This window comes from Thalassophryne amazonica, chromosome 21, assembly GCF_902500255.1.
Source record: "Thalassophryne amazonica chromosome 21, fThaAma1.1, whole genome shotgun sequence".
Taxonomy (NCBI): Eukaryota; Metazoa; Chordata; class Actinopteri; order Batrachoidiformes; family Batrachoididae; genus Thalassophryne; species Thalassophryne amazonica.
Window position 1 is genome coordinate 24,789,739 of NC_047123.1, and position 27,316 is coordinate 24,817,054.

The 27,316-nt window shown below is 39.3% G+C and overlaps 1 protein-coding gene across 3 annotated transcripts in view; it reads left to right on the plus strand.

Annotated features, from left to right (window-relative positions):
• LOC117503038 (steroid hormone receptor ERR2-like) overlaps positions 1-27,316 on the plus strand; it is a 96,679-nt gene that overhangs the window by 35,577 nt on the left and 33,786 nt on the right. For 2 of the 3 annotated variants that reach the window (XR_004558463.1, XM_034162197.1), the window contains exons 1-2: positions 12,601-12,752; positions 19,998-20,413. Coding sequence is in view for 2 of the 3 variants with exons in the window: in XM_034162197.1 (XP_034018088.1) it covers positions 12,682-12,752; positions 19,998-20,413 (487 nt within the window). In the remaining variant the exon portion in view is untranslated. Of the gene's footprint in view, positions 1-10,007; positions 10,672-12,600; positions 12,753-19,997; positions 20,414-27,316 lie in introns of those variants that run through there. The other variant, XM_034162198.1, reaches the window with a different exon arrangement.

Below are 27,316 nucleotides of genomic sequence, written 5' to 3' on the forward strand. Positions count from 1 at the left end.
TTCCAGGCGCTTCTAGTAAGCAATCTGCGCGCATGGTGGAGCAATGTGTCTGCTGCGCTTGCTTTACCAACAGGGGTGACCCCAGACGGACGGGGAGGTGAGACTAAATGAAAGTCATCCTCGGACCTTAGGGGAGTCGAGTCTGGAATACCAAGCCTGTCTTTAAACTGAGATTTAGTGCCAACACAGGCTCCGTCTTTTTAGCATTACATTCGAAACAGGCCGCTGGACATTCTACGTAAGAATCAGCATTTAAAATACTCAAATGTGAGGCAATTAGACATACACGGAGGTGTGTTTGACAGAAGCTGTCTGTTTTGTCGTGGGATACAACAAAGCTGAGAGGATAATTTCCTGATCAAATGCACACTAAGCCATTTTAAAGTAGTTTTTTATATTTCAGTTAACGTTTCCTCAGAGTGAAGCTGGTAATTGTAGAGTTACTCGTACGGTACCCTGTGGGTGTTCTGGAATGTTAAAGTAGGCATGAGCCCAGACAGCTGTTCCATGAGTTAAATTCAATGAACATGCACATATTTTTGTAAAATATTTTTGTAAAGTATTTTTGTGATCATACAGATCACATTATAATTTGAGAAACTGTTGGTCTACATAGACCAGTTTCCATCAAATTGCCCTCTGCATGTAGGTTGCACCCACAAGTGTCCATAAGGGGTTTGTTTTGGCACCAGTCAAGGACGTTGGGGTCAAATGTCAAAATTTAGGTTCACCTGTTTGCTTGTTTCTCACGGGTCCTTTGCCTTAAGCTTGATAGGTGAATGACAGTAAAATCTCAATCATTTACCTTTTAAAGAGTTTGTTTTAGCAAATGTCAAGGTCCTTTGGGTCCAAGATCAAAATGATGGTTTTGGGGGGATTTGTTTGTTTGTTTTTATTTTTTTTAATGTCCAGTTAACTTAGGATGCATTGGTAGGTTAGTTATGGAGTTGTCTTGGTGAAGGTCAATCATTGGGTTCAAGGTCATGTTTTTGGCCTTCCCTTTCCAATTCCTCTTGCTGATTTCTACCACACTTGGGATTTCAGATCTGGATCTGAAAGCTGGTTGGTACCAGATATGCCCTTGACAAATAATTATGGCAAAGGTCAAGGATTCCCCCCGCCCCAACCTGATTTAGCCCAAATGTGACACACACTTTGGTGGATTCCAGAATTACCCAGACACAAGATCATTCTGTGAGTGAAGGTAAAGGTCATTTTGGGTCAAATGTCAGTTCTTCATTCCCTTGGGTATTGTTGCCTAATTATCAAAAACACCTGTGTTCACACTTAGAAATGTGAACATCAGATATTATTTACACATAATGTCACTTGAAATAATTCTTCGAACGTCTCTTGGTTTCATAACATTACAAGAAATGTTTGGGGTTTTTTTCAGACTGCTCAGTTTACTTAATTGGCCTTGAGCTTTGACCTTCATATTAATGTCACACCAAAATGTTGTCACGAGCAATTCACGTGTAGTGTGAGTGAAATCGGCCAAGTGGTTCCTGAGATATTCATCCAAAGAAATGCACACAGTTATTAAAGTCTCATAACTGCAGACAACAATTCATTCAAAATGCTCAAACAATAAGGGCCCTATCTTCCACCCAGTGCAAAATCACACACAATGCAATGCTGGTGTCATTTTGAGTTTCCACTCAGTACAATTGTGCTTTTCAAGTCCACATTCATTTAATACCATGTATATTGTTTGAAAAATTAAGGTGTGGTCAGGCTTATCTGGTACCAGAATGCATTTGTGCCGTAGACCAGCAAAAACCTGTAAACCTGTAGCGCAGTGTATCTCTGGTATTTAAAGATTGCAATAGTGAGAAAATAAAATAAATTTGGCACATTGTTGTTGGTGACATTATCAGAGCTGCCAGCTACAGAAAATTTGGGATATGTATGAATTTGACAGAAAAATATGTAAGAATATCTATGAATTATTGTTTTTTTTTTGTTATTGTTACTGTTGATTGTTTGTTTTTTTATATTTTACTACAAAATTTTTATGAGATTGTTCACAAAATGCTCAAAGCATTGATCATTGTTTTGAAGCACTTGAAAACAAAACAACTTCAATATTACATATCAAAATACTCAAAACGGTAAATAAAATGAGTTACTGAGTCACAGAAATTGAGTCACTGTTTCCAAACATTCAAAACACAATCAGTTGCATTTGTTTTCAAATCCACTCTAAATGATAAATTGAACAATTACTTTATCGAACAGTTCAGAGTTTCAAAACACGATGTTCAGCGTTTGCTTCAAAAAAAAAAGTTTCAAAATGCCAGAGACTTGAACCATAATTGTTTCAGAAAATGTGTTTCAAAATAGTTGAACCATCAAATGTAATAACTGCTGCAAAAAACAAAAAAAAAGCTTGTAGCACTACATTGTTGAAAATGAATGGGGGCACCATTCCTCCCAGCCCTCAAATTTAATTTATGGCTCCGCCCCTGGATTTTAAAAAAGTATCAAGCTACCAGCTCTTATTGGTGTCTGAGCCGTTTTATGTTCAGGGTACAGACAGCACAGGCTTACTAGAAATGCACAAGCGCCATGAAGCTTTCAAAGGCTGACGTTGTGAGGAGTGTTTTTGCCAGCTGCCTTATTGGAATGAACTTGAAATGAATGTATTGATCCAATTTGTGGATGACAATGACACACCCTGGCTGGCTTCGTTTTAGAGGTGACTCCACCAGGATCCCTGACGTCTTGGCGGATGACGTAGATAAGTCACCACAGACTCAACCGGTGTTCAAAAGTCAAAGCTAAAATTAAAAAATACCTGTAAGGTACAAGAAATACTATGCAGAACACAGTGTAAACATAAAATCCGAAATACGTGAATTGAAAGTTAGAAACTAGCCCTCGAGATCCAGCGCCTTTTCTTGGAAAACTTCCCATGAAGCTGTCGGAGTCGTGCTACGAGTGCCCGATCAATACTGCAGCTTGTGTACTTTTGTTTCTGTCATCAGATAAATGAGAAATTAAGAGGACAGAGAGAGAGATTAATAGCATTTCTTAACCCAGTGTGAGGGGGCAGGAGGGTGGTTATGGTTCTCCACCAGCCCCGTTTGATACCTCCAAGAGGAGAAGTGGAGCTCATACAATCCAATCACACCTGTTTCTCCCCAAACAAGATATCCAAAAGCATAACAGACTGATTTTTGACAGGGTTTTGGGGAGACTGTTTTTGGCGAAAGAAAACAAGAATAATTTAAAATTCGGAGGTGATCCGGTTCTACTGACAAATTTTTGATTTTATGTCTTTTTGGTCACACATCACAAGGCTGGGTTTAGTTTTCTATTTGTAAGATTTTATTTTGTTTTCAGTTCAGTTAGTTGAGTGTAAGTGACAACTCTACAATGAGAAGTTTCAGGCCTTAAGTGTCCTAGCTAGCTAGTTAGTTAAAGTGGTTTTAGAAACTTGTAGTAGTTTTATATTCTTAGTTTTATGTTTTGTTAGCTTTATTCCATTACTTTTCAAATGCTGAGTTATTTTTTTCATTCTCTTATAGTGTTTTCTGTTTTAAAAGTGATTATTTCTTACTAGCTTTTACATAATATATGACAAAGAGGTTATATTTACCCACAAACAAAGCAGAGTTTGTAGCTAGCTAGACCAGCCTGTGACATCACCTTGCTAATGTCCGCGAAATGTCTTGTAAATCACTTCAGAGGTGGTATCAGGTCCCAAAAACAATGTTTTCAGTTTTATAACTGTTTATTTCTTGTTAGCTTTTACATAATATATGACAGAGGTTATATTTACCCACAAACGAAACGGAGTTTGTAGCTACCTAGATCAGCCTGTGACGTCACCTCGCTAACATCCGTGAAATGTATTGTAAATCACTTCAGAGGTGGTATCAGGTTCCAAAAACAGTGTTTTCAGTTTTATAAGTGTTTATTTCTTGTTAGCTTTTACATAATATATGACAAGAGGTTATATTTACACAAAAATGAAAGCGTTTGCAGCTAGCTTGACCAGCCACTGACGTCACAGTGCTGCTCTACTCTGATTGGCTGTATGCCCACCCCTATAAAAAAAGAAAAGAAACAGAATGTGACTTTTTAACCTCTTAAATTACCTTTTTAAAATAGGTCAAGGTTGGCCATCTCTGAACTCTGTGTCCCAAGAATGTTTCCTCTGAATTTAAAGACTCTGGCAGTAATGGGACTGGACTTATGCTGAGCACAGATGGACAAAAAGGCGGACGCAAAATCTTCGGAATACCCGATGGCCATATTTGATGGCCTTGGGTAAAAATACAAGCAATTAACAAAGTACTGATTCTAGCCTTAGTTAACTTGTTAATTAGAAGATGTTCGGTGGTCGGGCTCGATTTCCGGTGGTCTTGCCCATTCTCCAACTCTTTGCCTACTTATGGGTTGGCCTGGAGTTAGGCGGAGTTGGGCACTGCCAAGGTGGCAACGCACTTTGCAGCCTGCCGAGCCGTACATACAAAGTCCCTCCTCAGAGGTCATAAGGTCAGACTTAAAAAGCCACTTTCCTCAGGAATCAGGAGTTTAATTACATGTACCCAGGGTGTTGGGGGGGATTGTGCCCTTCAGTCCAATGCAATATGTAATTACTGTTTATCGACTATTAAGAAATGGTACTCCCTCAAATACACATGCATGCACACACTTTTCACAAAAAAGCTGCTGATCATAGAAATGGTTTCAAGTTTCTGCCGCACATCTGGAAACGTTTTGTTCGTTTCCGATGTGTCCGAGTTGTGCATGGAGCCGTATGAAAGAAAAGCTTTTAAACGCCAAAAACAAAACTAATTCTGTTTCGTGTTCATGATTTTATTTGCTCAATAAAGTCTTTCAAAGGCGCCAGAGATTGTGAAGGAAAAGTTCCTGAAAATAAGCAGCAGTTCACCCTGATCTACAAAAAGACGCTCCTTTTTTTTTTTTTTTTTTTCCACAGCAGTGAATTTATTTTTGGTTAAACAGACTTAACGATCAGATTATCGTTTCCTCGTTTGGCGATGGCGTGATCATGGGATTACACACTGTGCGGTCAATAGATTTCCTGTCAGATGCTACAAAGCTCGGCGTCCTCTCACCGTGGCAACCTGACCGGCCTCAGTCGACACAAACTGGAGCAAGGATGGAAAATTAGCAAATGAAAACCGTAATCTGGTTTGGAGGAATGCAAGAAAACACATCTGCTCACTAAATCACTCTAGATTGAAAGTTTTTTGTAGCACAAAGATTAAAGGAGATGTATACTATTTAAAGCAGCTATACAGTAATATGCAAAGCTATTATATCCACATTTTGCATTTAAATGCATTTGGAATTTCATGTTACAGATTCTTAGTTCTCCACATCGCTGACTGTGCATGTCGAAACTCTTGCTCAAAACCAACTTTCAGCCCTGTTGTGGGCTTATGTGACATACGTCACTGAAGACATGGGTTGAAGCCTTTTAAGTGAATATTTGCCCTTAGTGCATGAGTGGTTTACACCACACCCCAGCTGCACATCGTCTGGCTTCTCTCCACAGTTGGTGGAAATTACACCCCCTCCCAAGGTTATTTTTTAGAATGTACTACCTGGAGACAAATTAGGTAGGAATCGTTACAATGCTGGGAATATTGAACATAAAATCCTGACCATGTTTAATTGTTTGAAAAACTACAATGTGGTGCAAAGGTTTTCATGTATAAAATGTGCCTAATTTTTTTTTTTTAACTAGTGTAATTTTTTGTAATTGTTTGGAAATTTGGTGTTACAGCAGCTCACAGATTACAAAAAAGTTGTTTCAATTGGTAACACATAAACTACATACACTGAAAAAAGAACCAACTTAAAAAGTTGTTTCAATTGGTAACACATAAACTACATACACTGGAAAAAGAACCAACTTAAAAAGTTGTTTCAATTGGTAACACATAAACTGCATACAATGAAAAAAGAACCAACTTAAAAAGTAGTTTCAATTGACTGAATTAAGTTGTTTGAACTTAAGTTAGACTTGATCTAACTAACTTACAAACGTAAGTTCAAACAACTTAATAATTTAGATGTTACCAATTGAAACAGTTCATTTAAGTTGGTTCAACTATTGTCTTTTTTCAGTGTAGAAAAGAGAGGTACAAGTAAAAAATTATAAAAATTTGATTTATGACAGATGTCTGGCCAGTCAACAGAACTGCAATACACATTGCACATATGAATATGCCCAATGTGTGATTGTCTTTTAATCTTTTAAAACAGTTTATTTTAGGTGATACAATTATGTAATATCTCTTCTGCAACTTCCTGAAATGTAGACAATTAGGTTGTACTTACATTAAATTGTGATTTGTTTTTTTTTTTTGTTGGTTTTTTTTTTCTGTCATTTAATTCAATGGTCACTTTAAACTTCATAGATTTACAATTGTGACTCTGGAAATATTTTCCAAGAAAAATTCCAACCATATTTAACTGTAACAAATACAATATCGTACAAAAGTTTTACACATACCAAATGTACTGAAAATGTAAAAATGAATTAGAATAAATAAATAAATAAATAAAAACCTTTTATAAAAAATATGAATGGGCACAATATTTGATCACCTTAATCTTTAAAATGGAGAAGATAAAATGCATAATTTCTTTTTGGGGAACTCCTGCATTTTATAAGACAATTGGCTTGTATTTTGGATTCATTACCAATTTTACAATATTTTTAAACTGTGGTTTCAAACTTTAGAATTGATGAGCCACTTTAATTAAATACAAAAGTAAACTGCAATATTTGGAAATGGCTGGAATGTTTGGAAATTTTCAAACTAAGATTTCTTTAGATTCACTGATGGGGGAACAAAAATCCATATCAAACACTAACTTTCTTTAAAAAAAAAAAAAAAAAATTAAATTTGTCAACAGGTTCCACAAAATTGTGTTTCTTTAGTTAAAATGAGTTCATTAAACTAAATGAACCAGAGAAATTATTTTAAATTAAGATATGTCAACTGAAAATAAAAATTTCATATAAAGTTCAGCGCACTTTTTTTAAAGTGTATTTATCAAAATTCTATGGTGCAGAAGTGTTTGTACATCACTAAATCTTTTAGCAATCGCTGCCTTTTTGGTACTAATACAGACTGATTTAATAGTATTTTAAATATTACCATTGTAACATTTAACTCAACATTTGGTTCCTATTTGATTGGCGTCTTTCATATTCAGTCTAATGTGTAATTATTCATGCCATCTGAACATTAGAGTCCTTTTCTCAGCAAAAAAAAAAAAAAAAAAGCATAAACATATCTCCTCTATTGATTATGTCTGATGCCTTAATCAGATTAGGGGGAGTTTTCCTCTGCAGGAAAATACATTAACTACCAAAATATTGATCAGAAATTTAATAGAGAATGCACTGCTACTTCATTAAAGCAATCGGCCTTTGCTCCAGTGACTTTGATGCGGGCTGACATGAAAAGAAAATCTTCAAATTTATAATTCCTCTTATTTAAAAGACAGTTGGGAACCGGAGTCTGTCCCGAGGCTTCTGGCGATGCTGCAGTGATGTGATCAATAAGAGTGTGTGATGGGTTTTGTATCGATCAGGAAAATGTGGGTTGATGAAGTGTGTGTGTGTGTGTGTGTGTTGGGGGGGGGGGTGTTGTTAGCCATACAGGCTAAAGATGAATTCCGATTCCCTCTGTTGTCTTCATCGTGCCCGTTGTGGTTGTTATTGTGGTCATTATCGCGTTTAGTGTGTCGTTTCTTTTTTTTTCTTCAGATCGGTACGGTCCATCTTTGAGTGTGGAATGCTGTGGGAAGCAGCTGCCATTAAGGCTGTGGAAAGGAAGATCCATAGCAGAGAGGATAAGAGCAAAGGGAAAGCTTGAGCTCCGTAAGCCAGCCGTGAGCCCTTCAAAGATGCGTAAACAAACCGTTTAAATCACCCTGCAGTGAACAAGCCGCTACTTCTGTTGCTTCTCAATTACTGTTATGTGTCTATTTACACCTTTACATGGTGGATGCTGGAAAACGGACTTTCACACTATTTCAAAAATGCGCCAAACAATTAATTCAGAGAAATCACGTTTGTCTGTCTCTCTGATGACTTTTGACATCATTAGTTCCTTAATAATATGGGACCACATGCAAATGTTTGCCTCATTTCCAGAAAAGCTCAGTTTATTTTGATGTAAATACCTTGAAATGAAAACCGAAAGGTTGTACTTGAAGTTTATATGTATTGTTAGTTTTCAGGTCTGATGTACAAACATACGTAAAAGGCTTGTGGTCTTCATCCGAGGACGTGATCCTCCTGCCCCACATCCTTAAATCTCCTCTTATCGCCTCCTTCTTCTGTTCCTGCCTGGTGGTTCCATCCAGAGCATCTTTCTACCTATATACCCTGCGCATGCCCAAACCATCTCAGTTTTGCTTCTCACTTGGTCTCCAAACTGTCCTGCTGATATGCTGATTCCTATCAGCATCAGTTCTGTCACCTCCTGCTACACCCTCTGCCCCCCCACCACCACATTTTTGTTTGCACCACCACCTTGAAGTCATACAACATAACTGGTACCTTCTTGTAAGCTTTCAAATTGACTCATGCAGATATCCCATCACAAATCAATCTTACAACTGTTCTTTACCCACTCCACCCTGTCTAACCTTTCTATCACACTCTTTATGACTTTGAACAGTTGAAAAAAGTATTTAATTTCATCCACCTTCACCATGTCTACTCCATGCAATCAAACTATTCTACCTCACACACATGCATTATGTCTTGCTCCTACTGGCTTTAATTCCCCTTCTCTCCAGAACATACCTCCACCTTTTCTCGTTTCTCAACCTCAGCCTGCTCCTTACTGTTACTCCAAATCATAATCTGATTCTGCAGACATCATAGTCCAGGTATAATCCTGCCTGATCAGATTAATCAACCTGTCAGTCATCACAACAAATCAGAAAGGGCTCGGAGCAGATCCTTGAAGCAGTGCCACCTCCTCTATGATACTGTTCCTCATTCCTACTACACATCTCACCACTGTAACACTGCCCTCATGCATATCCTGCACCATCCTCACATACTTCTCTGCCACTCCACACTTCATCATACATTGCAATAACTCCTCTTGGCACTGTCATCAATTTTCTCTGACTCCACAAACACTCATTGCAATTCCTTCTGAACATCTCAATACTTCTCCATCATCACTCTCAATGCAAACATGGCATCTGTCATTCTCTTTCCCAGTGTGAAACCATATATTGTTACTCACAGACCTGTACCCCTTTTCTCAGCCTAACTTCTACTACTCTTTCCTATAATTTCATGATGTGGCTAATTGACATTGTGTCTCTGTTGGTACTACAGGTCTACACATCACTCTTGTTATTAAAACTCAGAACTAGTACACTTCTTCTCCGCTCCTCAGACATCTGCTGACTTTCCAAGATCTTATAAAACTATCTGCTTAAAAAATCCACTCCAATCTCTCCAAAACATCTCCATGCATCTACGAGTATGTCAGCTGCACCAACTACCTTTCCACTCTTCCTCCTTTTTATAGCTGTTTCGACTTACTCTACCCATATCATCCAACCTTTTCTTTCCTTCTTGGGTGTCCTCTCCACCACTTCAGCAAACTCATTCCACAGATCTTCTCTGTCTGTCTCACACCCCACTTGTTGGACATGCCATATGTGCTGATGACATTCATCATCGTGCCTTTAATTTTCAGCTTCATAGGCTTGCATATCAGTGTCCAAATATACCATCTCTCTCTTAACATATCTCTATGGCTGTATTATCTCTTATTCTTATGTATCTATCATCTGTTTTTCTCAGTTATCTCTCATCTACCTCTATTGCTCTATCTCTGTTTCACTGTATCTATATTGCGCTATCACTCCACTTATTGCTATCTCTATATCTATGTATCTATTACTTTCTATGTTGCTCTATCTTTTTATGTTGATTAATCTCTTGCTGTGTGTCTTTATCTCGGTTTCTCTAATAGTATTCCCTTGTGAATGACTGGACACTGACTGGCCATCCATTAGCTCCTCCCATCACAAGAGTCTCCCAGCTCCATTGGCTGATGCACAGACAGCCTTCCTGGAACAGACCAATGGCAACCGTTCCATACAAATGAAGCCACACCCATCCACTCTTAAAGAGCCCCCATCTCTTCAATGGAGACTCAAACCCCCTCACTGACAGCCCGAGTGCGCTCTTGCTGCTGCTGCTCTCCATCCATCTATCTCTCTGCCTCCTCTCTCATTGCTTTTCCCCTTCTTCATTTGACTGCTTCCTGTCTTTACCTCTACCTTCTTCTTTTCCCCCCTCTGATCTGTCCATTCATCAGCACTGAGCCCCCTCTCTGCTGATGGTGCGGCACCTGTGCAGACTGGAGTTTGTCAGCTGAGGCAGGAGCTTTTTGTTTTTGTGCGCGCGTGTGTGTATATGTGTGTGCTGAACAGGGGAGGGAGGGGAGACAACACTCACCTGACCAACATTTCATCAAGATATGTGGAGACTTAGGAACTGACCTCCAACCTCCAGCTTTTCCCACAGCTGCTTATCTTCTTTTTTGTTTTTAATTGACCCACCTGGGATGCTTAACGTGGACTGATGGATGTTTCTGAACTGTGCATCCCTGACCCTCTCTGCTACCACAACCAGTAGGTGCAACTCTTTTTGTTGTTTCTATTATTTCATCTGATTGCTTGCCTCTAAAATCTGGGTAAATTAGGATTTTATTGCACTAAACAGTTTGAGCGCCGCTACTCGCCACGTATGGGACAGCAGAGCGCCGCAGAGGAGCCTGCATTAAGTCCAGACTTGGCTTGGACAGTTACCCTGCAGCTATGAAGCTCTGCAGACTTGAACTTTAGCTATGCAGCTGATATCCAGAGCCTGAATGTATGATGTGTCTGATAGTCTTACTCGGTACGGGAATACATAAGAACTGCAAACAGTGGTGCCTTCTCTAACCGAGCAAAATTGATCATGTTTATAAGGATTTTTTTGACCTTGGTGGTGGAATGTGCACCACAGAGTGCCCTTCTAGGTCAACTTACTTTTTTATTACTTTGTAGCATTTGTGTTTTTGCACCCTACTTGCACCAAGGTGGTGGCAACAGTGACAGTGGCGTTGTTGGTTCTCTTTCAACCATATTAAAGTGATGTCATAGTGAAAAAATATCAAGTAAAACAAAAACAAAAAACAAATGCGCCACCAGTATTATGTCCACCGAGAAAGATATTTTGTTCATTTCAATTAAATAGTTTTTGTAAAGTCTACCAACCTGTTTTTGCAGATTTATGCACAGTTGTCTTTAAAAGCTACAGAAGGATTAAAGTGATGTCATAGTGAGAAAATGTCAAGTTTGGAAGTTAAGAAAATAAATAAATAAATGCACTACCAGCATTATTTACACCAAGAAAGGTGTTCTGTTCATCTACATTAAATAGTTTTTGTAAAGTCTACCAACCTGTTTTTACAGATTTGTGTAGAGTTGTCTTTAAAACTACAGAAGGATTAAAGTGATGTCATAGTGAGAAAATGTCACGTTTGGAAGTTTAAAAAACAAAAAATAAATGTACCGCCAGCATTATGTACACCAAGAAAGATGTTCTATTCATCTAAATTAAATAGTTTTTGTAAAGTCTACCAACCTGTTTTTACACATTTGTGCAGAGTTGTCTTTTAAAACTACAGAAGAGTAAATGTTATAAATATAAAAATGTGAATTTAAATGGAGTTTTAAAGAATTTCAGAAACTACATTCAAATGTGTGTGTGTGTGTGTATATATATATATATATATATATATAATTTTATGTGATTATAGATATTTGCACCAAAATGTACTAAAAACTGCAGAAACTAACAATCACGCTTGATTATTTTTTACCAATATTTACTGTACTAACTGCATCAGGGAAGTTGTTTCTAAACTGTATATTAATTGCGCTTTTTAAAAAATATATCTCACTTGTGTTTTGATCTGTCATTACCTTTCTTGTGCACGTTAGAGAGTAGTTAAAAGTAAGACAGATGTGTTCTTTTTTAACAGTCTACATCATGTAAAATAGGATTTAATACTTTTAAATTACAGCTGTGATGGTTATGTATTTTATTTTCACATTGTAAGCACTTTAAGTGGAAGTGTAAAATGAGAAACATGATGCTGCAAAGCAGGATCGATCTTATAAGTGTCGCACTGCATTATGTGTATTTGTGCGTGCATAGGTGTGCGTGTGCTGTTTTCCCACAATCCACTGTGCAGACTCACGTGTGCATATGTGCGTGTGTGCACGGATGAATCATGAGTTTATCTGTGCGCGATTGATGCTGGACAAGCGTGTGGATGTGAAAATTTTTGATGGATTGCATCTAAAATTTTCTCTTCTGCTTGTTGATATCTCAGCATTTGATGAATGTGATTTTTAAAATAAATAATGTGTTTAACAGTCAGGAAATTGTGATAGAAGTTGAGAGTACAATAATTTGTTGTGTCTTGTGAGCTCTGTGTTTGTAAGAACTTTCAGGTTTCAGCTGTAAATTTGATTTATGAACTACGATACCTATCACCTGTAACTTGCACTCTGCAAACCTGTGCTTTCTGTGCCACATAAAACTGGGCTTAGTTAAGCTCAGCCTCGAGGACTAACGTGAACTCGTCTGGAATGTTTGGCCTGATGACCGAGCTGCCGGCCCGCGGCGAGACGCCTGTCGACTTCTGTGTCCACTTCTCAAGGTGCAATTGTGTTTTCTACAAGCAAACTACAATTTGAAAGTCATGCATCTGTCAGAAATCCATCTGTGTACTTGAGTAAATTTGCAGTACTTTTCAGAAATCTAGTGCATGATCCCAAAAAAAAAAAAAAAAAATGAATATAATTTTAAAACGCATCAAAATATCAAGTACTACATTTTCATGATATATAGCGCTCAAGATTAAAGACCAAACAAAAGAAATGTTTAGTTTTGCAGCTTTAAAATTGAATTTGATACCATAATTTGACAAGACCCATGTTGTAGAAGACCAAGTTAATCAGTTCATTACTCTCTGATTATTATCATGTTGGACTTTTATTTTTTTTATTTTTTCAGAATCATGCACCCTGCAAAGTTATTGTGTTTTTATTATTCTGAAAAGACAAAAGTCAAACTTTTTTGTGGTGGGAGGAAGTCTTGGAAATTTAAATTCCGGTAATTTACTGACATGAATATGCATTTATGCAGAAGCAATATTGGATGTATATATATATATATATATATATATATATATATATTTTTTTTTTTTTCTCTGTTTGTCTATTTCAGACCATTTAAAAGTTAAAAACTAAAGTTGTTTACCTGGATTCTGAACAATATGTACTTTTTTTGCCTGCACTCTAAACAGAAGTTAAAATTTAAAAAAAGATGTACATATTTAATTACTATAACATAATCAACTGTTTAATACTACAATTTATAAAATTGTTCTTGGTGTTGTTTCCTGAGGGGAAAAAAGGGACTTAAGACGTTTTGTTTTGCAGTAAGAAATAAAATCAAACATACAAAGCGTCATGCTGTAAATTTAGGGAAGAAATTTGTATATTTATTGATGCTTTTTTTTTCTTACACCAATATAAAAATCAGTCATGTGATGCAGTTATTAAAAAATCTGCTTTGTTTTTTTCATTCAGTCAATCTGGAATAAGTACAAATGGTCAGATGTGTGCTGACATGCACACGTTTTTGTGCACGTGCGGCGCTGACCACAGAACCGCTCGCTGACCTGTAGTCTAATTTTAACAGCGCTGTATGACTGAAACACCTGACTGTGTCTGTTAGGACAAACAGCAGATCTTCTCGTGCATTCTCTCTCTCTCTCTCTGTCTCTCTCTGTCTGTCTGTCTGCACTTCAAAAACTTGTTTGGTCATCAAGCATCTGTTTGCAGTCCTGTCCATCTTTAAGATGTCCTTATTATTATTTTTTTAAACCATCGTCTAACAGTTTGAGCTGCAATTGGAAATTATTGCTTGCAGCATTTGACACGATTCCATATTGTGAAGCGATTTAATTAGCCTCATATTGATTTATTCCTCCTCCTCATCAAATCAGCCATGAGATTTAAATATGCAGTATTGGAAAAGATGTTGCAATTCTTCATGAAATTCTTGCAGAATGTTGTGAAGACTCTGACTGTACAATATTTCCAGCCACCTCCTGCGGAAAACTCATGAAAAGTTAATTTTTTTAATTCAGGAAGCGGCCGCCATACAAGGCCCCAATAGCCAGTCCTGACAAGACAGGTTAAATCCTCTAGAAACACTATTATTCAAACTTTGTCACACTGTATTGTGGTATTTTGTGCATCTTTAAGTGTTATTGCTGACACAAGCAAGAAGAGTTTAATATGTTTTTACACTGCCTTGTTAACCGTGTTTATACACTGCCATAAGTTAGTGTAGTTCTGCCAAATATCTCATCAATCTTTGTGCAAACTTTGCTTTCTCTGCTTTTGGAGCAGGCTTCCAACAGACGACGAGTGTCGCCGCAGTGTTTGTGCCACAGTAATATTTAAAAATGGGCTAAAAAGGGGACCACGTTATTAAGTGGGATTATTGCTGGAACTGGTCTCGGAAACTGGAAGCCAACAGAACCTATGGAGCATACTGACGGATGGAGGAAGCAGGTGGTGGGATCGCGGTATGTGGGGGAGTGGAGGGGAGGGAGCGCGTCTGAGTTTTGGTGGTGAAGTTCTGAGAAGTTTTTAGCCCAACTGCCCATATTTCTGGGCTTTTTCACAGCAATCACAATGATGTATTTATTAAGGGCTACAGTGGTGGTGTTGGTGGTTGTGTGTGTGGAGGGGGGGGACACATGAGGATGGCATCGAAAGAGAAATAACTCAGTTATGTGTTGTGACCCCATCTTTGTATCCCTTCACCGGCCCATCAAGGACTCCGAATTCACTACAATGTTTCTTGAAGAGTCAACAAAGACGCAGCGAATGCAAGTTTACGAGTAGACGTCTTAGTTTGTGGTTTTGATCAGGCGGATTAAAAGCCACCCAGACAAGATTGCAGAGTGTTGATCAAACAGCGTGTTTAATTTAATGGGTCCCGCTGAGGTCCCACATTGTGAGCTTAATTTCTCTTCGCCACCTTAATTTGCATTGTGTCAATTGACCAGAGCGCCGTACTGTATCGGCTCAAAGCGCACTTGAAATACAGCCTGTGCTCTAATACCATTAGGCAAATGCAAAGTTATGTCATTTACACATTTTGGAGGGGAGGTGGGGTGAGGGGAGAGAGAGAAAGAGAGAGAGAGAGAAGCCAATTTGCACTGGACAAGACTGGCTTGTGATTATCAGTGGATGTTATTAGCGTGGAGAGGCAGACGTTTGAAGGTTATGTTTCTGGGCAGTAATTGAAATGCAAAATAACATTAGGATCGATGGCCATCTCTGTTTATTTATGAAATCAATATCGTGACTGTCCCTCAGGAGACCCCCCTCTGATTTCCAATGACGGCTTAAGTTCCCGCTCGTTTGCACGTTCTCCCGATGTATAACCTCCTCCATTTGTGTCTCCTTACGAGGTAGTTAGGGGGCGTGTTTGACTTTGCGGGGAGAGCAATTTCCTGGAGGTGGTATGTAGATGGAGGTTGGTCCTCCAGGTGAGGAGCCATCATCCATGTGGGAAATCTCTGCAATCTTTCCTCGTGCCAGTGACATTGAAGACGCCGAGACATTTGTGTGCGTGACGCATTCTTGTGAGGGCTGAAGCATATCTGATGCTGTTAAATACTGATGAAACTTCATGTATTCATTTTCTGAGCCTGCTTATTTCAGTTAAGGGTCACGAGGGTGCTGGAGACTGTCCCAGCGGTCACTGCACAGGTCACTGGTCTACCACTGTGAAACATTGAAGCTCACTTTGTTGGAACACAGTGTGCAGGTAAATCAATTTATGCAAACGGCTCAGTTGGGGTTCGTGTGATTCTGCACCATGGCATAGGTCTGCACTCTACTGAGTCCCCCCATACCCCCTAGTGGTAGCTGACTTCTTCATAAATGGTAAAACCAGACTAATTGGAGATTTCTGACGTTCCCTGATCTGGATCACCTCCAAAATTCAGTGGAGTCTTCCATGCCCTAATATCTATCTGTGGTGTAAATTTGGTGAGAATCCATGAAGTAGTTTTGATGTAATCCTTCAAAGCCTATAGAATTTGAAATCTTGATTCTGGATCTAGATCACCTCCAAAATTTAGTGGAGTCTTCCATGACTTAATATCTATCTGTGGTGCAAATTTGGTGAGAATCCGTTAAGTAGTTTTGTTTGTTTTTGTTTTGTTTTTACGTAATCCTTCAAAGCCTATTTAAAGTGAAATCTTGATCAAGAATACAGATCCGGATCACCTCCAAAATATAATGAAGTCTTCCATGGCCTAATATCTATCTGGTAAAAACAAAATTTCAGTCAAAGTCCGTGCAGTAGTATTGACGTAATCCTGCTAACAGACAGACAGACAAATATATAAACGGCGATGATTTTGTTACGTCCTTGGCAGACGTAATAAAAAAAATTAACTTCTATCACAAGAAATGGAAACTTTATGTTGCAACATAATAGTCAAATAAAAATAACAGTAAAAAAAAGTTATGGGCAAATCATGATGATAGAAAATATAATTTAAAATGAAATGTTCAAAGTAGGAGGAATACCCAGTCAGTTATTTTTTAATACTTATTGTATACGTGTGTGTGTGTGTGTGGTAAAATAAGTAAAATTATAATACTAAATTATTAAAGTTGTTCAATGCAAATGAGATTCTAAAGAATTGTACAAAAATTTTAGACACCCTACTTTAAAAAAAAAGTTGTTATTGCTGCTATTAAAATTGTATGTGAGCATTGTTTGATTTTCAGCAGTCGCTCAAAAGAAAATCTAAATCAACCTCACTTTTAATATGGGGAAAAACAGTTGATTTGTGTCGGTTTACTGCCTGGTACATTACAAAGCAAACTCAGCTGTTAATTATCACTTGATAATAAAATGATTGTTTAAAACCTGATAAAATAGAACTTTATGTTTTTAGATATGCCGATTATAAAGAGGCTGCCTAAATAAAATCATGCCTTTTTTAAGTGAAAAGCAGCCGTACCCTTATGTTTAAAAGTTGTATGCCTGTTTGAAATGCCCAAAAACTTTGAGCTATAACATTTGTTGGTGTGAAACAGTGAGAGGAATCTGAACATGTCAAGTCCTAAAAGTTTAATTTAGGAAACAGTTTCTCTTTTATTTCAAGGTAATGTTGGTTAATGAATTTGATCAGCTTTAAAGTCGCTATAGAGATGTAAGAATTAATTACTTGGTGCCTGATCAGTAAAAAGTTTAAGGTGTTGAAAAATGCAAAATGTGCAGATTATCTTTGTAAACTGTTTTTCATGTGAATTGATTCTGTTATATCAAAAACGTATTTAAAATATGAAGTGTTTTAGTTCTTTTTATGACCTTCACTTGTGCCATTTGTTTTTTCTCACTGCTTAACACTTTGGCTACACAGTGCACTACCCCGTTTTTTTTTCCCCCGCTCACACAGCCATTCATTTCCCAGACATCCCGGCTGCGGACTAACAGTGTAATCTGTGTCAGGCGGGAAGGGGCGCTCGCTTTAAAGCTGATAGAGTTCGCCCCAAACAAGGACGCGGCCTATCATGGAAAGATTAATGAACTAATTTCATGCATGGCTCCTTGCCTCTGTCCTTCTTCGCGTTCATGTTTGAATGTGCGCTCAGCACGCCGTTTTCCGCCGTGTTCCCCACTAACCCCAAGCTTAACAATCAAGTTTCCCCACAGCAGGAGAAATGCAGTGAGATGTGGATTTTTTTTTTTTTTTTTAAACCGAAGAGGAACTGTTTTTAAAGTGCATTGAACATTCATCTTTTTTTAATCGCGCTAAAACTCTGAGAGTGTAAAAACATTTTCGAGGCTAAATGCACGGAGGGGATCTGCAGGCGTCCCGTATGTGTGATCTTTTAAGCCACTCCGCTCTGCACACAAGCCACGTCCTGGCTTGAAAAAAAAAAAAAATCAAAATAAGACGACAACAACAACAACAGCGGCGGCGACGGCGGTCAGTGATCTGAGCTCGTTTGGCATTTCTGCACGGTCTAGACGCTGCCTGTCTGCACGCCATCACAAAAAGCAGGTGACCTTCACGTCTGCCCGATGTGCGTGGCTTGTCTGCTCGCTTTGCACAGTCGCTCCGCACGGCCAAGCAAACGCAGTCGGGCGGCGTGCGTTGAGGGGAGCGCGGCGGAGTCGTGCCGCGCTCGGAAAACTATACGTCTCTCTGTGATGGGGGAGAACAACCAAATTATAAAACTGTGATGCTATTTCTGTCTGCGAGAATTGGTGGCTCGTGCCATTATTTCATTTCGACACATTTGAAAGGACCCATTAGAAATTTCCATTAAACCGAACAAAAAACATCTCCCCAGTGCTACTGTGTGCTAAGTGTGGAATGAACTACTTTTTACATACGCCACAATGTACTAGTCCACAGGGAATCCCCCCTATCTGGCTGCGATGATGTATTAACTGTTGCCACGCCACTCTCTCCAATTCCCTCAGAAGGGAAAAATACACCTTCAACTGACTATAGATGCTGATTGCTTGCAAGATTTAACTCTTTTGAATCTTTAATAATCCGCAGTGACGTCTGAATCGAGATGGCCGTAATGTTGTATCGCTGCATCTCCAGCTATGTTAACAGTGATGAGTGATTAAAAATGCATAAGGAATGTCTGGGACCAGTAAGAGGAGGGTTTATTTTTTCATGCCTCATCTGGCACAGGAAGGAAGCAGAGGATCGATAGATCTGATCTGGGCCCAGGGGTGGAGGTCATCTCCCCCCTGCCCGCCCGCTACCCGTTAGCAGTTAAGAGGTTTCATGTTGTCAGAGCTTAATCACTTCATGTGGAGACAAATGCAGTAAAAGCCAAAAAGTTGCAAGAAACTGAAGATATTTGTGTAGTGTTGGGTCCTTACATGGCTTTTTTTTCTTTTCCAGTGGTTCTTATTAAAGGTACGGCAACAGACCGCGAGGGCTACAATGCCTAAAAATTCCTACAATATGCTAATGTTGGTAATACAACCCAACAATCATGATGAAATGCTGCAATAGCTAGAGTGGGCATGTCTGTGTTTGAAACTGACATTGGCGGGGTTGGGTTTCAGTTTGGTATGCATCACACTGCGGAAACTGAAAATGCTAAAACTTAACTTTCACTGTACCTGTAGCCTTTTTTTCAATACATATAATATAATCAGGTATTACAGAAATTCATCCCAGGTCATCATGTCTTCCTCAAGCTCTACATCCACTCTCCACGTCCACTGTAACCCAACACCGTGCACTGGCAAAATAGCCGGGACTATTGATTGGGTCATGTATTACCCGTGATCATCCATACGCCAAACGTAACACCTCTCTCTGCCCATTAACCGTCTTCTGAAGTTTCATTCATTCATTTCCTCCTGGCAGACGACCAATCGTGGCCATTGTTTGCAAGATCTATTGGACATCTGCTGGCACGCTTGTTGCTTACCGTTCGGTCTGAGACATAAGATAATGTATCACTTCACATTCTAGCGCAATAATGACTTGCACGTTGGAAAAATGCATTCCATCACAGGTTGTGAATCTTCTACGGAATTATCAGGTGATGACTGAAAGAAGCGACGCCTGCGAACATCTTGTCAGGCTTGCTTTTGGGGATAACTGTTCTATTGCAGTTTTACAAGGTATAATGCCTTTTATTTCAGGTTTCATGGTAACTGGTTCTGTTGGTCTTTAAAGGCCTTCTAACGCTAGCTTCCACAGGTTCTCTCTTCAGCTGAAACATGGCATGATCCATGATGGATTAAGAAATTATGACTGACTACAGCATCTCCTGACTCACTTACTGTTGCTCCAACTGTCTTTTATATGTCTCCCCAGGTTGCTAACCAGAATGCCCTCTGAGGACCGGCACCTGTCCTCAAGCTGTGGTTCTTACGTCAAAACAGAGCCTTCCAGTCCTTCTTCCTCGCTTGTCGACACAGGCAGTCACCACAGTCCTAGCGGTAATTCTGACGCGAGCGGCGGCTACATTAACGCCAGCAACGGACGCTCGCACCCCCTGGACTCACCACCAATGTTCAACCCAGGCATGCTCGGAAGTGGTGGCGCTTGCCTACGCCGCTATGAGGAGTGTTCAGGCGGCGTGGTGGATGACTCACCAATTAAGTGCGAGTATATGCTCAACGCCATTCCCAAGAGGCTTTGCCTGGTCTGTGGTGACATTGCCTCTGGGTATCACTACGGGGTAGCTTCCTGTGAGGCCTGCAAAGCATTTTTCAAAAGGACAATACAAGGTAATTCCTGCCTCCCTTCCAACTTTCATTCCCTCAATTGAGCTGATTGTACATGGATCTCTGCTCGCTCAGAAAAATTGTTTTATCCTGTTGAATCATCTTCAAAGAAAAGAAAATGTGCAGGTGTCACTTGTACCGCAATACAGATTTTTATTTTGTTGTATTTAAATGAATATTCTGCTTGAAATGTAATTGACAAAGTGTTACATTTTGTGTGTAGTGTTGAACACTGTAACTGTGCATTAAGACTAGGGTCATATTTGGATTAAGGCTGAGGTAGGGTTAGAGATAACCCTACCTGGATAATGTAGGATTGGGTAAGAGTTTGGGATTAGACTTTGGGGCTGAGTTAGGCCTCAGTATGGTTAAGGCTGGAGGTGGGTTAAGCTTAAAATTGGGATTGGGTTAGGGTTAATATAGGCGAGTTTTTCCTTGCCGCTGTCATCTGTGTGCATGCTTGGGGAGGTAGGTAAGGTCAGACCTTACCAATGTTAAGCACCTTGAGGCAGCTTTGTTGTGATTTGGGGCTATATAAATAACTTGAATTGAATTGGTTGGGTAAGGGTTAAGGTAATTTTGGTTTAGGGTTAGGGTTTGAAGTAAGGGGTTACAGGGCTATTCCATAGGGTACCGTTCTACTACCATCACTCACAATCCAAAAAAGTGCATAAAACAGAGTGAAATAGCTTAATTCGGCTTGCCTCCTAATAGGATGGCTTATAAAGTGCAGATTTGGCAACTGCCTGGGTTATAAAGTGCAGACCTGGCAGCCCACCCGAAAACAAAAGAAAGGAGCTGCACCCTCTGATCAAAAAACCACAACAAACCCTACTTTGGCTTCAGATTTTTACCTCGATGGAGCATGATTAAACAAGTTTCAAGCCATAGACTTTATAAATACCCCATTTAAAGAAGATTGTACATGACTGAAGTTAAGACTGCGAATACCTGAAAGTTACCACGTCCTATCAGCGATTTCGAGAATTGTGCACTGTAAAACTCAATGAGTTAGTTGAACTCAAACCGCTTGAGGAACCCGATTGCCTTAAACCATTTGAGTTTGCAACTTAAATAAAATAATTTAAAAAAAATTAATTATTAAAGTTTTAGTAACTTAATTTATAGTTAATTAAAAATGTAGTTTGTTTTTCTATTAAAAAAAGAAGTGACAAATTTCTGCCTAAAAAAATTTGCATTTTTACTTGTTGACTCTGGTTTGTGTTGTTATGACTCCGCCCATTCGCTCCCCTCAGGACGTGAACTCACGATCTCCGGCATGGCAGTCAGACTCTCGAACCAGAAAGCTAAAACCCAGGGGTCTGGCCTTGTGACCAAAGAATTCTTCTGAGCTGTTGGGAGTGAGGTTTACTAACTACATATGCACAGCGACACCTGCTGGCCTCTCGCACTGGAAATACATCACCAACACTTAAATGCGCCAAAACTTTAAATGCACTTAAAGGAACTGAGTTGTTATGACAATTCATTTTTGAGTTAGTTTAATCAATAGAAATGAGTGACTATAACTTTTTTCAAAGTTTTTGTTACATTAACGTAACTATTGTATTGAAATGGAGTGTTCGGTTTAACATTGTGGTGAAATTTTTAAACTGTTCAAAAATTGGATCCCAAATTCAAATCTGGTGCCAATGATGGCCGCAACTACTATGTATACCCAGTTTTGTCATAATTGACAAAGATGGATCAAGAAATTACTATAATGCTACAAAACATTCACTGATTTGCAATTTGGGATTGAACAGTAAGGAAGGTGCTCTGTGGAATAGCCCCATTACGGTTGGAGTTGGGTTATGATTCAAGTTGGGGAAGGGTTTGGGTTATGGCAGAGTTGGGTATGAGTTAAGATTATTTGGGTTTGGGTAGACTTGGGCCTCGGTAGGGTTCCGATTAGGATAAAGACTGAGCTAGGTTTAGCATTCATGATGGGTTGGATGTAATTTCGGTTTAGGGCTAGGGTTCAGGGTAGAGTTTGGGCTCAGGGCACGGTTAGGCTGGGTTTGGGTTAACCTTTTGAAGTGTTAATGCAAGACTCCCCACTTTCTTTGTTGCTTTTGAGTTATGCAGGCCAATGCATGTTTAATTTGGATAAATTTGAAAAACATCGTATATCAAATGTATTCTGTCCAAACCTGCAGTCCAGCTGTTTCGATTATATGAGTCCACCATACCTATAATGTGTGGTTGTTTTGACATTCATAGATATACAACTTGGTTTTGGGAATTGTCTTCTCCCCTTCTTAGGTCTCTATGATCACTTTGGGCTTGATACTCTGACACGCCATCTGTTATTGCTCATATACCAAACATAATGACAGATGTCAAGCCCATTGGTTAATTTCACATTACACTCAAATCCCACCCACATTTAACTTACAATTTACATACTATATACAAAACCATTGAGTCAGCAGCCAAAGCAGCCTAAGCTCTAAAAAATCCAAGGTCACCCGTACCTGGTCCCTGACTTCTTTTTCCTCCATTTGTTTACCTTCTAAATGTGTTACCCAAACCTCTGTTAGTAATTCCAGTTAAACTTGGTGTAAATTGAGTTGGTATAAGTGGATGACTACCTTCAACTTTGGTGGTGACTTCTGAATTGAGGTGTTCATTCATTATAAGCTCTGTTAAATTTTATTTTGCCAGTAACTCTAAAATCTGTGCACACGCCTTGATAACAAAAATGGGTATTATGTGTGTTACACAACAGATGCACTGTTATCCAGAGGCGGATATTGATCTTGACCTGGCAGACTCTTATGTATATGTACAGTCATGTGTACTCCAGTTTCTTTCTACTTATGTAGCAAACCACCATTCCAAAAGAACAGTTTAATTGATTTGCACATAGTTTCTTGTTAATTCTATCGATGGTACTGTTTGCTTTATCCAAGTGGACACTGTGGAACCGGGTCAGAAAACTTTTTTCTTTATTTCATTGATCAGTATCCTTACAGAGAAGGTTATATGGTACAAGTATTCAAGATCCAAGATTTTTATCATCATTGTGATCCACTTTTCATTGTACAGCCACTGGTGTTGGATCAAATTTTGTTTTTGGCAAGAAATTAGAACTTCGCTGTGGTTTCTACAATCCACTTGACTAGAAGGGCACTCTGTAGAACACATACCTCATTTCCTCAGACCAGATTCTAACCCTATGAGTGTTGCCGTACACATTAATGCACGAGGCACTGATGGGGAAAAAAAATAAAACAGGAAAATGCCATTGTTGGATTGTTCCAGATCTGCCACCAAATTTAATGGTCACCAACTTTTGTGAAAATCCGTCCACTGGATTTTGAGTTAGCTGAGTGACAAACCAGCCAACATATGCAAAAACATCCCAACCAAAGGTTAAAAAAATAAAGATTATACTACTTGTCAGTAAGAAAACATCCTTCAACTATAAGTTAACTATTTGTAAGTTCCTAGTCTTGTTAAGGCAGTGTTTCCCAGTCCAGGTCTTCAGGTCCCAAAGTTCTTTTTCCATTAGTCCTGAATGAAGAGTAGATCAGGTCAGTCAAGTGTGTTCCATTGTTCAGTCAGCTGTTGATTAGCTGAACACAAATGACTGAGTTGATCTACTCTAATTAGTTCAAGGACAAATGGAAAATGTGCAGTACTTTGGGTCCCAAGGACCAGGATTGGGAAACACTGCATTAAAGCATTCTCAGTGCTGTACGCACTGCTGGTGTTTGTGTTGTTTTCAAACATTATTTAAGGAAGGGATTAATGGGAGTCAATGGGGCAACCATCCCAGAAGCTACAAAAATCCAAGACATTGTCAAAATCGTGGCAAAATAATGCTAGAAATTTACTTTAATCATTGCTGTGTCATTGAATGTTGTCTGAAAAAAAGATGGCCAGTTTGGTTTATTTGTCTAATATACTGGTTTATATCGACCCTGCATTAGTAATATAGTTCTGGTCCCTGGAGTGATTTGAGTCTCTTCATAAGTTTGACACTTTGAACACAAAACTTGTACAAAGCCTGGATCTTAGTCTTGGTCCAGACCAGTTGCAAACCCAGACAGTCCTACGATTTATTCAGGTTCTGGACTTGTCAGTCATTGCTTGAAGACTTATTTCTTTACTTTGGCTTATAAACCAGACTGATTCAGGTTTATTTTTGACCCTTTTACTTTAGAGCAGATAGCTCAGGGGAGATAAGGCATTGGGTGACCAATACGTAGAGCTGGGTTTGATTCCTGGTCACCCTGTCTTGTCCTTCAACAAAACCCTTCATCTGCATTGTCTCAGTCCACCTAGCTGTAAATGGGTACCAGCCTTGTTTGGGGAAGTAACCTATAATGGACTGATGTCCCATCTTTGATCCAGCTTTAGGTGGTTTGTATGTTTCTAGCTTTCCTTCATAATTTTAGCATGTAATTGTCAAGTACAAAACCATAACTGTATTCTCCTGAAGCTCAACTACAAGTGATCTATTGACACACATGTATTTATTTTCTAGCTTAATCCTGAAGGACACGTAGGCCTCATGATGAGATGAGGCCTGTAAATGGTTCTTGTGTATGACTTCGTGCTGCCTCGCACAGATCCCCTTTCGTCTTCTCTTGTTCTCCTTCGTGGAGGACACGCTTGTAATGAAGCTAATCTGTCTGTCATTCGTCCTGAGCTGCGGGAGTTTCAGTCAATAACAATCAGTGTTGGGTGACTGTAATTAAGAACCAGGCATTTCATTGGGAGAAAGTCAAGACAGGAGGGTGGGAGGTGTGGAGCTGTTCTTTGCCCCCAGGGCCCCTCCAGTCCACACCCAAGAGGAAGGAGACAGGGGGGCCAATTAGAAGCGCAGGCACGTGTTGTCGGGGCAATAATAGAGGAAGGGAAGAGCAGAGGGACATAGTGAGGAGTCCTCTAAATAAAAGCCAAGAGGATAAGGGATGAGGGACGTGGTCATTGACTGAAAGGAGAAGCTGCTTTAATGGAATGGTAATCAGCAAGGGGGTCCCAGCCTCCGTAAAGGGGGAGGACAAGGAGAGGTCCAGCTTGAGAGGAGATGGACGTGTGGCTAAGAGCACGGCATAATAATCTATCAAAATTTAGAGAGAAAATAAGAGAGGTTAAGGAAGGATATTAGAGCGGTTGAAATGTCCTTTGAGAAATAAAGGTGGACACAAGACTTGATTAACTGAGAGGGCACACCACCGGCGAGCTTTTAGACGCACAGCTTGTTCGGACTTCGATGTTTTGATGCTTTTAAATTATACTTTTTAATTTTTGCCATTATTTTTGTCGTGTTCCCTGTAATAGAGCCTCAGACTGTAAGACTTTGCCCACTCCGAAACCTACAGCAGCCTCGGCCAACATCCTGACACTGTGCACCGGGCCCCTCGCTGTGCATGTGACCCCGTTGGCACTGTCCGTGCCAGAGATCCTGACAAATGTTGGCACCTTCACCCTGACCACCAGGGGACTGGGGGGTTCTGGCAGTCTGCAACTAACATCACCTGCTTTCTCATTTTTCAGTGCCATAAATACATTTACAGGCATACGGGACATTGTTCAAAGATTCAACCAAGCGGTTTAGATACTTGGGGAAAGAGAGTCCCGGCATCATGTCAACTTTTGAGACAATGATCTGAAAAAATATTAACCGGAACCTGGCAGCAGGTTCAATACGTCTGTGTTTGTGTCCGTTTTGATACTGGGGTGATTAAATTGCATAGAAAATACAGTGAGCCAATGCCGGACGTGAATAATCCATCAAGGGATTTTTTTTTGTTTTGGTTTGGGGATTTTTTGCTACATGATATAGGAACGTTAGAAGTGGAAGTGTGCATTGGAGGACATTATGCAGAGAGCTCGCTGTGTCCATCTCATAGAGGGAGGGCAACCTTCCCATCATCCTTTGGGTGAAGAAGGATGGGCTGTAAGGGGTCGCACTGAGCCCTGCAGAGAGGACGCGCTGCATTAATGAAGCTAATTTATCCGTGAGTCAGGGTGGGGGTGGGGATCCAGGGCGGGGAGGCATTTTTTATGTGTCCCATCAAAATGCCACTAAACCCTCCTCTCCTTCAGTGAGTCACATGGGGTCACCTTGGGACGCGTGTGTGTGTCCACGATCGCGCATGTTTTTTTTTTTTTTTGGTTTTTTTTGTAGTTGTGAGAGGCTGTTGTCATATCACAGGCAGAGCCAGGAAAACATTTTGAGAGAGTTGCATTCGCTGTCCATTGGATGTCGCCATAGCAGTACTTCACGAGTTTCTGAAGTAATTGTTTCTTGCAGTGTTTCAAAAAAACTGAAGCATTTTATGAAGCAATTGTTTATGGTTTCCAAACCTGTTCCTAAAGTACCACTCACCTACACATTTTTCCATCTCTCCCTGCTCTGCCACAAGCGGTTTAGCACAGGTGAAACAGTGAATTGTTTCATGTTGTGAGCATTTCAATTAACTTCTTTCTGAAGCAGTACATTGATTTGTTATGTTTTCATCCTTTCAAAACAATTATTATTTGTAGCAAATATTTTGTGTTTTGGATATTTTGAGATCATGAAAAGTATTTGTTTAATTCTGTTTTTGTAGTTTCAAAAAGTGAATCTTTTTTTGAAGTGTTCTTCATTTAGTATGTTAAAGTATATATGTATTAACTATTTAATTTCTTATATGTACTATAATTTAGTTTTTCAAGTATTTTAAAGCAGTCAACACTCTTCTGAATTATTTTGTGTTTCAAGCATTTCAAAAGCCAAACGTTTTCTGAACAAAGTGATTCATTTCAGGGTTTTGAAACAGTGAATGGTGGATTGAAGCAGGTTTTTCATTTTGTTTTGAGCATTTTAAAAAATATTTAGTGCTTTGGACATTTTGAGATCATGAAAAGTATTTGTTTAATTCTGTTTTTATATTTTCAAAAAGTGAA